The 14253-nt window shown below is 52.1% G+C and overlaps 1 protein-coding gene across 1 annotated transcript in view; it reads right to left on the bottom strand.

Annotated features, from left to right (window-relative positions):
* The window catches only part of GALNT14 (polypeptide N-acetylgalactosaminyltransferase 14), a 99788-nt gene extending 94525 nt beyond the window's left edge, over positions 1 to 5263 (bottom strand). Inside the window, exon 1 of the mRNA XM_080408805.1 lies at positions 4994 to 5263. Within this exon, the coding sequence (XP_080264931.1) occupies positions 4994 to 5122 (129 nt within the window). The 5' untranslated portion in view covers positions 5123 to 5263. The remainder of the gene's footprint in view (positions 1 to 4993) is intronic.
* Positions 5264 to 14253: the final 8990 nt, after the last annotated feature.

Here is a 14253-nt window from a genome sequence, read left to right as displayed (position 1 = left end):
ACATCAAACACACCAGCAGGAGAGAGGAATGGGATTACATCCCATCTCCTGCATCAGCAAAGCTTTGGACAAGGTCCTAAAAAGCCTGGTTTTGCTCCTAGAGATTCCAGGGTGGGATTTCACCAGTAAAGTGTGATCAAGTTTCCTCTTCTCTTCCATCCTGGTCCTACCCCTGCCCCCAGCTAAGCCCCCAGCCAACACAAGCTTCCCTGGTGCTAAATGCTCTGTCTTTTTGTCCCCAACAGCTTTGCCACTTCAATCTCTTAATTGTGAAGATCTGAATTTTTGCAGGATACACAGTTATTTTAATCTGTTAAGTGGCTCTGCTGCTATAAAACTGACAGGAATTTAATATCGAGAGACTGTCAGCTGAGCTCCAGGTGCTGAGGCTTTCTAGATGGCGATGATGCAGAAGGAAGCGCAGGCTGGTGCGAGGCGCACAAGCACAAAGCTGGCAAGCGTCCCTTTGCACTGAGGTCCAATCCTGCAGGGTGCTGAGCACCCCAGAGCACTCTGAACAGGCAGCAAGGGTGCTGAGCCTCTCAGCTCCCAGGAGCCACCCCCACCTGCATCTGAACACACTTAGCTGTAGGAGCTGTAGCATTGCAAACACTAGTACACACCAAGTACATCAGGTCACTTTTTTTAATAAAAGGAACTTCTCCTCTGTAGTTTTTCTCTTGCAATCCAGCCCACAACAGGTCTGCCTTCCCTCCAGAGGCTGTCAGCTCTGCTTCAGCCATTCGTCAGAGGGAGCAAGCCAGCATGCAGGAGGGAACAAAGAGAAATAAACACCCCAAACCCAACAAAACCCATCCTCCTGCCCCTCCTGCACACACTGCTGGCCCCAAGCACCAGAGCCCAGACCCCCACCAGCCCCTCGCTGCGCTGGGGCTCTGCTATGCACCTGGCTCTCCTCTTTGGTCTGGTATGGATTCACCAAGTGGAAGAGACAGGATGACCAAGGGGTTGTCACCTACTCCTCTCCTGCTCCCCCACGAGCACCCCCAGGCAGCCGGGCAGGGGGCACGGGCAGCAGCCTGCACCAGGGGAGCCAGCACGCTAGCAGCGCATTGCTGCAGAGCCAGCTACACACACTCCTCACAAATCAATTTGGGAATTTGCTTGTAATTAATCCCGCGTATCAGTTCCCCTCATTATTTCTTAATGTAATTAAGTAATTAATTTATATGTCCCGTCATCATCGTCCCCCTTCCCAAGGCAAAGCGAAGGGACAGCTCAGAGGGAGGCAGGGGAGATGCTGGCCAGTAGCGCAGGGCCACAAGCGCAGATTACCAGCCCGGATCACGACAGCCTATGCCAAGCCCCAGTGCCACCTCCCTGTGTGACTTCAGGTGGGTCACCAACAGCCTGATTTTCCAAGAGGGTTGAGCGACTCCAATTCCTCCGGAGTCAACAAGAGCTAGAAGGATACAAAGTTCAATTAACCTCTCCGGGTCCCGGTTCATCCAGCCGGAAAACTGCCGGGACAGGCTGGAACTAATTAATGCTTGCGAAGTATTTCAAAACCTTCTGCCAAAAGGCCAAAGGGCAGGAGGCACCGACGAGTCCCAGCTGATCCGTAACCCCAACCAGCCCCATGTCCTTACACCCTCACCCATCAGACTCGGCTTTCCCACAGGATGCGCGCACGGCTGCTAACTGGGCACCCGGCCGGGCCACGCGGGCAAAGCACCCGGCAGAGGCAGGAATGCCGCTATGGCTCCTCAGCCGATTTATAGGGCTTGCTAAAGGACAGGGCAAGGGTAAGTTTTGCTTACTGCACCAACAGGGCTTGGTCTGCCCTTTGGAAAAGGAAAACCAAAAACCCAAACCCCAAGCGACAGCAGTTAATAACAGCACCAGAGGGATCGGGGATGTTGTCCCAGGAACAGCTTCATGGTCCTAAACGGAGCATGTTATTTTCTTCCATACCCTACCCCCCTGCCAGGAGGGAGTCCCACACCCTAAATCCAGCCTCAGCCTGCTCCGGCCGCCCCAGCACGTACTGCCAGAGGCTGCAAGAGGCAGCGAGGAGGAAGAGGAGGGAAAGGAGATGACAGGGACTGAGGGGAGCAAGGGCTGGCAGCAAGGAGGGCCCTCTGAGCCTGCCTGCCACCAGGCAGCGGTGGGAGACCCATGGAGAAAGGATTAGAGAGGAAAACAGGAGAAAACAGGGAGATGAAGCCAAGTTAATTACAACAGGCAGCTGCGCCCACCTCTCTGGGCACGAGCAGCTCGGGAAAGCTCAGCTACCACCGTTGGACCTGTCCCAACCGCCTGGCTCTGCCAGGGCCACGGGAGGCCACGCCGGCAGCGGGTGTCAGGGGTAAGCAGGACTCAAAACGCACAGCAGACCCCTCACCACAAAGACCTGCTCCTTGGAGACCTCGCCAACCCCAACACAGGGTTCTCCACCTATAGGAAAAGCATCACAAGCCTTCCTGTGGGAAGCTGAGCGCTGGATCTGGCACAGGATTTGGGGTAAAGGTGGGGGCACAGACCGAAATAACAGCAATGGAGGGGCAAGCTCTCCCTACAGCCAAGGGCGGCAGCTCTGTAAGCAGCAGCTCTGCCACTGGCCCTTGGCAAGCCACCAAGGTGCCCACCGGCGAGCTGGGGCACCGTGGCCTTCCAGCATGAGGCACGTGCCGGGAGCCAGGCACGGGCAGCTGGAGACACTACCAGCTGGAACCTGACTTGAGGGGTCTAAAGGTTAAACCCACATGAGGCACGATACACAGTGTGCATATGGCTGCAGAAATAAAGCTTGACCCAGAGTGAAGGCAGAAGAGGGATAAAAAACCCCCAAAACACGACAGAAAACGTTGCCAGTAAAGTTGATGTGGATTTGCTCCATTTCTCCACTGGAGCCGGGTTACAAAGTTTGCACTGCCGTTGGTAACCTACTACCCCCACTAGTTTCTAAAGGAATTTGGGAGGGCAACTCTTAACTGCTCAAGTTTGCAGCAGCAGCTGGTCCCGCTGGCCAGGGGAACGGGACACAGCTCCAGGCTCTGCTCTGGAACGCAGCATCCCTGCCTCTGGAATGTAGCATCCCTGCCTCTGGTAGCCATCAGCTCTGCAGCCGTTCAGAGGGGTTAACTGAAGTGACACCACATCCCTGCGCTCACAACCAGCTTATAATTCATACTGCTCAAAAGCTGTTTGCAAAGCCAAAAAATGCATTAAAAAAATAAGAATCTGCACTCAACAGATCTCAAGGGGATGCAACTGTTTTGATCGAAAATTCAGAGGAAATGAAGGAGAGGCAATTTTAGCAGTCAAATTGCTGGAATTATGGCAACTTGGCAGTTGCAGCTTTGAAACTCGGGGCCTGATCCTGTGCGAAGGGAGAAGTTCACTTCAGCAGCTGCAGGAGCCCAGCCCGGCCTCTAACAGCATCCAACCTGCCCCTCGGGCGGGGGGGGGCAGGAGCAGAGAGTCAAAATGGGCTGCAAAATGGCAGAGACTGGGCTGCAGCTGGTGCTCAGCGAGAAGCAAGGTTCATCTCAAGGAGAATACAGGGGCTCACGTCACACAGGAGAGATCTGATTTAGCAATTTTTAAGAACGCCGTTCTGATAGAAACCTACTGACACCAAAGCACGGTTAAGAAAGCACTTGTCTTTTCACTGTTTTCAGTGACTTACTGCCTTCCCCCACGTAAATAAATAAATAAATGTATACATAATTATTTATTTTAGGGCCTGAAATTGCATAGACTCATTCTCCTCTGCTAGGATTGAAAGATTTCTGAAAGCCTGAAAAAAACCTCTTCAATCATTTTTATTTAAGGAAAAAAAAAAAAAAAAACAAACCATGGAAAAGCAATAATTCCTCAGGATGAAGAAATCAAAGTAAGCTTTATGAGTACTGACTTCCCCCCCCCCCCCCCCCCCCAATCAGGTCGTTAATTCAGTTGCAGAGGTGACACATGTATGAGACTCTCCAAAGACCTAGCCAACACGTATAGCTGCCATATGTCACGGGCCAAACACTCAGCTGGGTGTCACGGGGGCAAAAAAGGGGCTGGCACCCTTTCTCTGCCACGATAACCTTTAATCTCAGCAGATGCGCAGGACCTGGGCTCTAACCCCAGTGAATTAATTCAAGATTTACAACAGTAGAACCAAGCGCAGCATGGACTCTGCGTCCTTTGGAAAGTTCCCCCTCGGCTGAGCGGCGGCCGCTCCCAGCAGCTGGGGGGGGGACGCAGGACCTCGCTGCAAGGCGGCTGCTCATAGCCCCCCGTGCCACCCCCCGCGTGGAGTGGGATGCTCTGCGCACCCCCCGCTGCCACCCCGCTGCGCGCCGGGGACTCGGACACGCCACTGGAAGCCGGGGCTGTAAACGCACCCTCTGTCCACGCAGGCTGAGCCTCACACGGCAGCACCCCGACCCCCCACCCCGCCATTAACCGCCACCGGCCATTAACAACCCCAGCGGCTTATACCTGCTGCAGCCCTGCCGCCCCCGGGCACCAGCCGCCCCCCCGGCGGCTCGGCCAGGGGGCAGGATCAGGCCCTTCTGCTTTAGGAGGGGGATGGGAACCGCCGCACGACCCACCGGGGAGACGAGTCGCCCGCCCCCCACGCGTGACACAAAACACGCGCTTCATTTTCTTGGGGCGCCCCCCTATCCCCCGGCCCCGACGCGAGGGATGCTCGAAGTTGGCGGCGGGGCACCGGTGCCCGTGCACCTCCCGTGCATGCCCCCTGCCCCCCCGCCGGACCCCGCGGCGCGGGGAGCCCCGCCGGCGGCAGCCCCGCCGAACCGGCCCGGGGGGGGGGGGGGGGGGGGGGGGGGACTAGGGTTGCCGCTGCCCAAGGCCGTGCGGAGGACGGGGTTCATTCCCCGCGACGGGGGGGTAAGGCAAGATCCCGCTCCCCCCGCGCAGGCACAGAGCTGGTGCAAAACTTCCCGGTGAGCGCGATGGGGTGGGGGGTCCCGAAAGCCGCCGGGAACTTCGTCCCGCCGCGCCCCCGCCTTACCTCCGGCGCGCGCCCCTCGGCCCCCGCCGCCTCCAACTTCCTCCGGGCCCCGAGGAAGAGGAGGAGGAGGGCGGCGAGCCAGAGCACCCCCAGCACCGACAGCGCCAGCCGCCGCGGCGGCCGCCTCATCCTCGGCGGGGGTGGGCACAGCCGGGGGGGCCGGGCAGCGGGGCGAGGCGGCCAGCAGGGGCTCGCCCGCCCGCCCGCCCGCCTCGGAGCCGCTGGTGCGAGTCCCGGGCTGTGTGTGCTCTGCAGGGGAGGGGAGGACGAAGAGGAGGAGGAGGAGGAGGAGGCGCCGGGAGGTGGGGGGGGGGGGCTGGAGCCGGTGCCGCTCGCCGAGGGAAGGTGCTGCGCCCAGGCAGCCCTGCCCTCCCCGCTCCGCCGGGGATGGGGACCCCGGGTGTCACCGGCTGGGGGGGTGACGGGGGCGCCTATCTCACCGCGCCCCGGGTGTGGGTCCGGGTCCGGGTCCCATCCCCCCGCAGCGCCGCCGCCAGCCTGGCCCGGGTCGGTCCCGGTCCCCGGCCGGCTGCGGGGACGCAGGACGGCACCGTTCCACCGCGCAGGGGAGGCTCAGACACGATGGGAAGATTAATTTATCCAATTGAAACAGCAGGGGGAATTCAGGTAGGTGGAATTTAATTACTGGATGTGGAAGAGAAGATGTGAGTCTCCAAAGCTGTCAAAAGCACTTAAAAAATAAAATCATAATCATGAGCTGTTGGCGTGTCGGCAGCAGCCGTGGTCCTGCGGGGATGGCCCTCAGCCATCAGCCGTGTCCTGTGGGATGGTCCCTGCTGGCTCCGTGCGCAGCCCAGGCACAGCGAGCCTGTCCACGCAGGGCAGCCAAAGTGGGAATTATAGATATTGCTAAGGGGAAAGTAAAAAACAACAACAACAACAAACAACAAAAAAAAACACCAACAGAGCAAGACTCCAGGAAAGAGCTGCCTCACCCAGGTGTCCCTGCTCACCTGCCTGACTCGCTGCTGCTCCGATCCCGCCACTAACAAGTACTGCACGAGCTGAGCAACCCCTTGCAGAAGACATTAGAGAATAAATTAAGTATTGGAGCAGATGTGAGTCATTCATGTTAGTACAAAAACTATAGAACAAACCCCATAAAAACAGGAATCCATGCATAAAGTAACATATGGAATGAATTGGAGATAAGATGTCAAGTGCTGGAAAGTCCGATGCACATGTTGTAAACAACCTCTCCTATGCATTTCCCACACACTCCTCCTGGTTTTATTATTTCCTGCAGTTGTTTTCTGTCACTTGCTAATTTATCATTTGTGATCTTCATCCTCTGTCCTCCTCTGATTTATTTCCAGGGCTCAGTAAGCCCTTCTTCCCTAACATTATCCATGCCTCTCAGGCCCAACATTCACAGAAAGATGCCCAGATAAAAATTTCATTAGCATCCACAAAAAGGGACATTCCTCTTTCTTTGTTTTAAGGCTGTCTGACTTTAAAATACCTTTACCAGAATGATGAAATCCAGGTCCAGCAGGCAGGCTTAGGCTGAACTTTCTTTTACAACAACGGCAGCAGTGCAACCAAGCAGGAGCAGAACTAACTGGGGGCAAAGAGAGCAGAAAGCCCTGGTGAGCCACCAGCCCGATGTCACTGGGAAACATGTGCCAGCCTGAAATTGCCACCTCTTCCCATGGTGTGCATCGTTTGTCATGCCAGTTAACCTTCCTCAGCCCGGTGCTCAGGGGAGCTGACCTCTGGCTCTACCTCTGGTAGCACTCCGGCTCTGCCACCATGAGACATCTCTGCCCAGCCTAGGGGGGACCTGCAGGTGGGTGCAGGTGTCGCTCTCTTCCCCAGACTGTTACTTTATGCTTTCTCCTGGAAGCTACAGCGAAGACCCTGAACAACTTTCAGCAGCTGGGGCACATAAATGGTGGCTTTTCACATGGCTTATAGTTGTTTTCTTACCTTATGCCCACCCCAGCTATTGGCATGGGCTAGTTGCTGCCTCTCACATGCCTTTGGAGCAGAAATGGCTTTTTGTCCAAAAAGATCATCTTGCTACAAGTAGAAAGTAGCCACCAGCGCTTTCCTGGCTGGGACAAAGCGACCTCAGCTGCCGTAATGCAGCGTTCCCTTGACACGTTTGCAGAAGATGCTTTAGTTTTTCTTACCAGACCTCTCTCCGTGCTGGGAGAGCTTATCCAGATAGAGGCACCTGGGGGGTGTTATCATTCAAAGCTGGATTAAAAACCTTGTATTTTTTTGTAGGTCAGACTTTCAGCAGAAGTTATTAAAAAACGGGGGGGGGGGATATAGAAAATATCAGGAAAATACATTACAAATTAGATTACAGGTAAGGTAATAAATAGGACATACCTGACAAAAATGCAATCAGATAATGCTATCTTATTACCTTGAGAAACAACTCCCTCTGCTGAGGGAAAGCTTTACTGGCAGGGCTCAGCGCCGTGATGAACAGCCGGTGCCCAGCAGAGATAACGGGCCAAGGCCTGACTCTTCCCTGCTGACAGCAGCTCTGGGCCTGCCCTGTGCAGCGTCCCGCCGTGGGACAGGAGATTCGAGGAGCTCTAGCAATGCATACGGTCTCCGGGAAAGTATATTCCTTCTGAGCGTGTGCGTGCTGGGACAGGGCACGCGTCTGGCAGATGATGGTAACAGCTATTTAAACAAGAAGGTGGCAAGAGTACAAATCTGTGGGTTCAGAGTTGTTTGAAGTCATGGACTTTCAGAGACTTGCATACAAATTCTACTGCAATTCCATTAAAACCGTGGCAATAAAAAAATCGTCTGTTGTATTATTGATACCCCTATCTTCCCCATTTTTCTAATTTTTCATCTGCCAATCTCAGCTGCTTCACGAGTGAGGTCCATAACATACTACTTGTTTCCAGGAGAGCAATGCTGAAGGCCAGCAGTACCGCCAGGAACAAACAGCCTGGGACACGGGCCTTTAGTGCGCGGTGGCGTGGGCACGGCGGGGCTGACAGAGGTGATGGCTCCGTGAGAGCAGACAAAGGACATCGTTCTGAGTGGAAGGGGGACTCCACAACCGCAGCCTCAGGTGATGGCCCTGCAGGGTCCTGCCTTTGAGGAAAGGGCAGTGGGCAAAGCAGCTGTCCTCGCTATTTATTTCAAGGGCATCTATAAAGCACATTTCAAGGCAATTTCATCCCACCGGGTCTAGAAACCAGCTGGGCGCTGCTTCAGTGCGGATTTTACTCCTGGGTTGGAGTTCAGTTCAGATCTGAGATCCCATCTGCAGGCTAAAAACCCGTGTTTCTTTTCCAAAAGGATGACAATTAGTTTGCAGTTGGATCTGGGAAAATTGAAAGGGGCTCAAACAGATACACTCAAGAAGCGATCAGAGGAAAGGATCAAAACCTACCCCCGGCCTGCAACGCTGAGGAGTGTCGGCTGAACATCACAGGTTATTGTAAGATGGAGCAACCCCACCGAGCTCTGGCTGATAAGGGCCTCCTAGGACATGGAGCCCCGCTGCTGGGGGGGTCTGGTACAGCCCAGCTCTCACCGCCGGTTATGGCAGCACACCTTCCCCACAAAGAGGTGCTGCTTGTGGTAGCAGATATATCAGAACGAACGTTTGTTTGCAGAAATAAGAGATCAGCATGTGAAAGGGTCAGCATGGTAACACACGGTCACACAGGGAGATGGATTTCATTCAGTGGTCAACGGGACCCTCATGCTCCCTGCTCCGGGCTTGGGGAAAGAAGTTTTTCTCCCACCCCTGGAAGAGGGTGTGCTGCACTTACTGGATTTAACCAGGCTGAGGAGAGGGCCAGGAGAGGGGGGAGAGCACATCAGACTGCTCCCACATAGCTGTTTTGGCCGGTGCTGAGCATCTGCATATTTCACAAGGAGCCCAGCTGTCCCTTGTCACCCAGCAGCCGAGGTGCCCGCCTGGGTGCAGGGCCTCCAGCAGAGCAAGCCCTGGCCCAGGCACCACGCCGACAGCCCCAGTGACTCAGAAACCATTTGCCACTTGTCTAGGGGTGGAGCTGTGCTTCAGATGGTCAGTGACTCTTCGAGGTTTATATTTGATATGGGAACAAAAATACCTTTTAGGATCTGCAGCTGTTCCAAAAGCCTCCAGGTCACTTGGTCTGTTCTTAATCCAGTCAACGTGGGCAGAAGAAGGGAAGAAGCCAGCAAGTCCTTTGCACAGGAGCAAGGAGAGGTGTTTGCTTTGCGATGGGGATCCACCAGCTCTGCAGCACTTGTCACCATCGTGCCTTGGTCCGGTGGCACGTTACTGCAAGGCTGCAAGTGTGTACCGTGCTAGTGGCTCCTAGCCACAGCTGCCAGCACACACAGCCCACAGGGTTGTGAACAGCAGCAAGGACTCTCTGCCACCTCAGGCAGTCCCCTACGATGTCAAAAAGCAGCTTCCACAAAGGCTGTTGAAGATACCATGAACATTATTCCACATTTTTGTGGCAGGTAAGCTCTGCCTTTGCTTTTGTGCTGTGATGAGAGCCAAAAAAAAGATGAGTGGTTACGGTCTCCTTGGGTGCCCTCAGAGAAAACCACAAATGTTAGAGACAGCTCTGGCCTAATACCAGGAGAATTGTAAGTTAAAGTTCTTGAAAAAAGTAAAGCTTTGTAGTTGGCTCTCTCTTTTCCCTCCCTGAGATAACAGAGCTGTAGCTTGTCCTACATCTGCAGCCTAAACAAAGGTCAGACATGAAGCTGTGAAGTACTCACCTGCTCCACTTGGGAATGATATCTCTCTGCACCTCCTCACCTACTGCTGCAATCAGAAAGGGAAACGGAGGAATTCCTGCAGGCTTTTTGCCACTATTGGAGATGCAAGCAGATCTTTTTCAGTAACTGTAAAGGATTTTTTTTTTCTTTTTAATTAAACCACAAGCATTCTTTTCTAGCAAACTTTCCATGATGGCATCTCCAGTTAATTAAAGGTTTAAGCTGTCAGGAAATGTGATGCATTAAAAAAAAAAAAAAAGTAAAAAAAAAAAAAAAAGGAGGAGAGCTACTTTAATAGCATTTGTTAATTGAAGTTCTCATCAAGTCAGCTGCAGGAACACAAGCTGTTCCCTGAGTAGATGGGCACCAGCACACATCCAGGCATTCGCCTGCAGTTCCAACAAGTCAGGCTTCCCACCTTCAGCCTAGCTTGTGTGGCCCCCGTGGATGAGGCAGTGCTGAGCTCCCTCAGCATCGGGGCAAATGCAAAAACTTCTCCATAGTAAAACTGGAGGAGGTCGGGAGGAATTCTTGCCCACCACAAGGTATTACATCTTGCATTTTTAGCAACTGCAATCAAGTGGCCACCCACTTGCACTTGTGTTTAATTCACATTCTCCCCAGTCTTTGTCTCCATATGCTGGATCATAGGTTTTTCTGGATCAGACACAGCCTTTTTACTAGCTCCCAAAGTTTCCAGGTGCCCAGCAGTGCCAGTACAAGCAGGTGTGGGAACAAGAGCCAGAGTAATGGGAGATTTGAAGTGAGATGCACTGCTGGGGTACACATTAGGGAGCACAAGAACAGATCCCTTGGGCAGTGCTCCACTGTGGCCACCTTCAGTACCGTTCACTGACTGCTTTTGACCAGCCCTGCTTTTGGGTAGTTCATTGCCACAACAGACTTAAGTCTTCTGGGTCCTGTCTGTCTCCAGGTGTCTGTGGTGGTTGATAGTCTCTCCTAATGCTCCCCAACACATGCATTTTCTGGGAAAAGCCCACGTATAAGCAATGGCTGCTGAACCCACCGCCTGTTTTTCCAGTGTTTTGGCCAGGAGGAAGCTGCCTAGCTCCAGGTCACTGCATCAGCAACCAGTGGCAGCCACAACAAATGGCCACAGAGGAGCATTTGAGGCAAGAGGCAGCAGATAGCTTTATGGGCCAAGTGGCAGCAAACGATCAATAAGCAAACACAGCCCAGGGCAGATGAATCTTTACCCGCAGCACCTGAGCCTGGAAGGTCCTGGGCACCTTGCAGTCCTCAGAACAGCTCTGGCAGGCAACCAGGGGACCCCAGAGCTGCCGTAAATCTACAGGGGAAGCTCAGCTCAGCTCTACCCAAGGAGATGCATTCCTGTGTGCACGCATGCGTGTGCACACCCCCTCCCCATCCATCTCCAAGAAAGCAGAGAACTCTGCCAGAATTCAGACCAAATCATTTTGTTACTCTGAATATGCTAAATCAGTCCTGTCACCCAGCTGCAGGACTATATCCCTTAGACATATTCAGGCCCATAACTGAGGTTTGGACAGGTGACACTCAACAGAATAAAGAACAAGTCAGGTGGTGGGTGAGAGAACACATTAGGCAAAATAAAGCTTTGTCCTTAAAACACCTTTAATGCCTCTGTCCTTTTGTGTGCAGGTGTTAAGCAACCTTCAGAGCCAAATCTCTACTTCTGTGATATGTAAGCGTGGCCTGATGCCAACTGGGATTTAGGCATCTATTAACACAGCTGGCAATATGTAATATTGCACCAGGCATTTTGTGGGAAGGAGCATTTTCACAGCTGGATGAAAAGTTTTGCCCTCGTCTTCCACTTAGAAAATTCTTCATAAAAAACATTATTGACTGTTCATCCCTCCCCTCCCCTGAGGGATCCAAAAACTGAAGAGAGCAAACCATACACCACCTAACTTCTTAAGATTTCAATCCCATTATTTAGGTGAAGCGTCTAGGAATAGACATTTCTTCCGTATACAATCCAACACTTTAAGTATGAAGACAGAGTGATTTATATTTGATCAGGCAATTTCTGCTCTCAGCAGAAAAGCCCCAAGGGGCTAACAACTAACCCTGCATTTCCTTGGAAAATAGTTAAAAGCAAGCAGTTACTCCACACAAAGAGTATATAACAGCAAGGTCTACATTTGCTCCATGTCGACCTTTTCGTGGGATCCACTGTGATCTCCCACATGAAAACACGGTGCTAAAAATCTTGCCTGCCTACAAGGGAACATTATTCTACTGTGAATGTGCTCAGGTGGATTAACATCTTTTCCATCACCAAATCATTGCTGTTGGTTAGAAAGCAAAGCATCAGCTTGATTTCCCCACTAGCATGACAAAATCTCAAGGCTGCTGTTTAGAAAACAAAGTAATATTTAATTGCACACATTCGTTTTGCTGTTATTGAGCAAGTTAGAAGCCCAAAAGCATTATTTTTCCTTCCCCACATAGCACCTCATTAATGCATTCAAACCTGTTAGAATTTGTTAGTCCCAGAGGCTCTTGTTGAACCTGAACGATCAATAGATGCAAACAGAGCAGGTAAAAAGGCAATCAGGGTCCTGGAAAGTTGAACTGTTTTCCATTAGGACACCATAATAACTTCCCCTGAATGAGCATTTCAACAACTGGTGCTACAAGCAAGGGGACATCCCAGGTAGGAGCAACCCAGGTGAGACATAGGAGGGTAAAAAAACCACATCTTGGTTTAACCGCACAGAACAAAATGTGCTCTGGACAGCAAGATGTGCTTCAAACAGCTCAGGCTATCCCATGCAGGAGAGGTATTTCACAGAAATTCTGCATATGGGAGATAATTGGAGGAAACCGCTCCAACGTTTCGGGTGCTGATCTCCTCACGGTAATGAGCGCACGAGCAGACAATGTATATGCATGAGAACATAATTAAGAGCGGTAAAACCTGGAAGATTTTCAAAACTCTATGGCAATTACCAACTTAAACACACAAAAAATTAATGTAGCCTTATACCCAAAGGAAAGTTATTATTCAGAGTGCCTTGCCTCATTATAGTTAGCTCCAGCTCAAACAGCAGGCTAGCAAGCAGGGGAGAGCTGCCTTCCATTAGCAGCAGGTGCTCTCCCTGGGACAGAGGCAGGATGCTGACATCCTTCTGCTCTTGCCGAGACATCTCAAATGGTCCCAGAATGCTTTCTTGGAACAAAAATAGAAAGTGGAGGGTGCACATGACTGGCAGCTTGGGCTCCCCTGTTGCTCTTTGGGCCTCTCTGGTGAAGAGTATTCATGGACAAAGAGCTACCCTGTGCAAATAGATTCACTAAATAAATGTGGTAATTATACTGAATATTATTCTCAGTAGAAACAGCAGCAGGGAAATGATTTGCATAAGAAATGTGGATTATTCATGTAAATGAATGTGTTATTTGTTTATAGAAAAGATTAAGTCTCGTCTAAAGACCTAGAACTCAGCTATACATAAAAGCTAACACTTAACCAAGCATCTTATGCCTTCAGTGTGCTCTGCCCACCTTTGTCAAATTCATCTTTGCACAACTGGCTATGTTTTTCTCACCAGTCCATTTTGCTAAGGCTCAAACTCCCCTCGTTCCAGGGGATAGTTAATCTCCAGGGAGCCTGTTTTGGCTGCCATTAAAGTACCTTTACAGGAATTCAAGCTTTTAATCTTTGTTAAGATTAAGCAAGCTGAGCCTAGCGCCAGGAAAAAGAGGAGCAGTTTCTAGTTTGAAGAGCTGTACAAAAAGCCTGACTTGGAAGGATGTATCCTTTCATTTTCTTCCTCCATGTGGTGGATGCAAGGGGAGGCTCAGGTCCCAGGCTGACTCTGTCTGCACAGTCCAGAAGCAGCCAGGAATATCCTCGGTTTTGGGGGGCAATAATATGTCAGAGCAGGCTTGCACAGCCTTGCAGCCTCCAAAGAGCTGGGCTACTGATGGAGACACTGTGTGCCCACCTTCCACCATTTGTGCTACCCCATGGCATACTTACCCCTGCTACCTAAGCAATACAAAAGGGGTTGTATCCCATTGCAACCAGCTCCTATTAACATCAGGACAGCCTCATCCCCCACTGCAGCAATCCCAAACCCAGGGTTACTCAGCAAGGGAGAAACACTGACTTAACACAAAAAGCAGAGAGGCAGCCTTAGCTGATGCTGCAGGACCTCCACCCTGCCACTCACCCCTGCAAAACAGCTAGCTCAGCTCCTGGACTCAGGCAGGGAAGGGCACAAGCATCCAGCACAGCCTCTTAGAAAAGCAACTTCACCAAAGATCAGGAGACCTTCTCACTAAGCTTTGCCCTCAAGACCCTGCTAACTATAGGCAGCTCTTCTTCTATTGCCAACCATATCCTGGGCTGCACTGAAGAAGTGCAGCCAGCAGGTCGAGGGAGGTGCTTCTCCCCCTCTGCTCTTGTGAGACCCCACCTGGAGGCTGCCTTCAGCTCTGGGGTCCTCGGCACAGGAAAGACATGGACGTGTTGGAGCGGGTCCACAGGAGGCCACAAGAACGATCAGGGGGATGAA

Source organism: Falco punctatus (genome assembly GCF_963210335.1).
Source record: "Falco punctatus genome assembly, chromosome: 12".
NCBI classification, from domain to species: domain Eukaryota; kingdom Metazoa; phylum Chordata; class Aves; order Falconiformes; family Falconidae; genus Falco; species Falco punctatus.
This window is presented reverse-complemented; position numbering and strand designations above follow the sequence as displayed.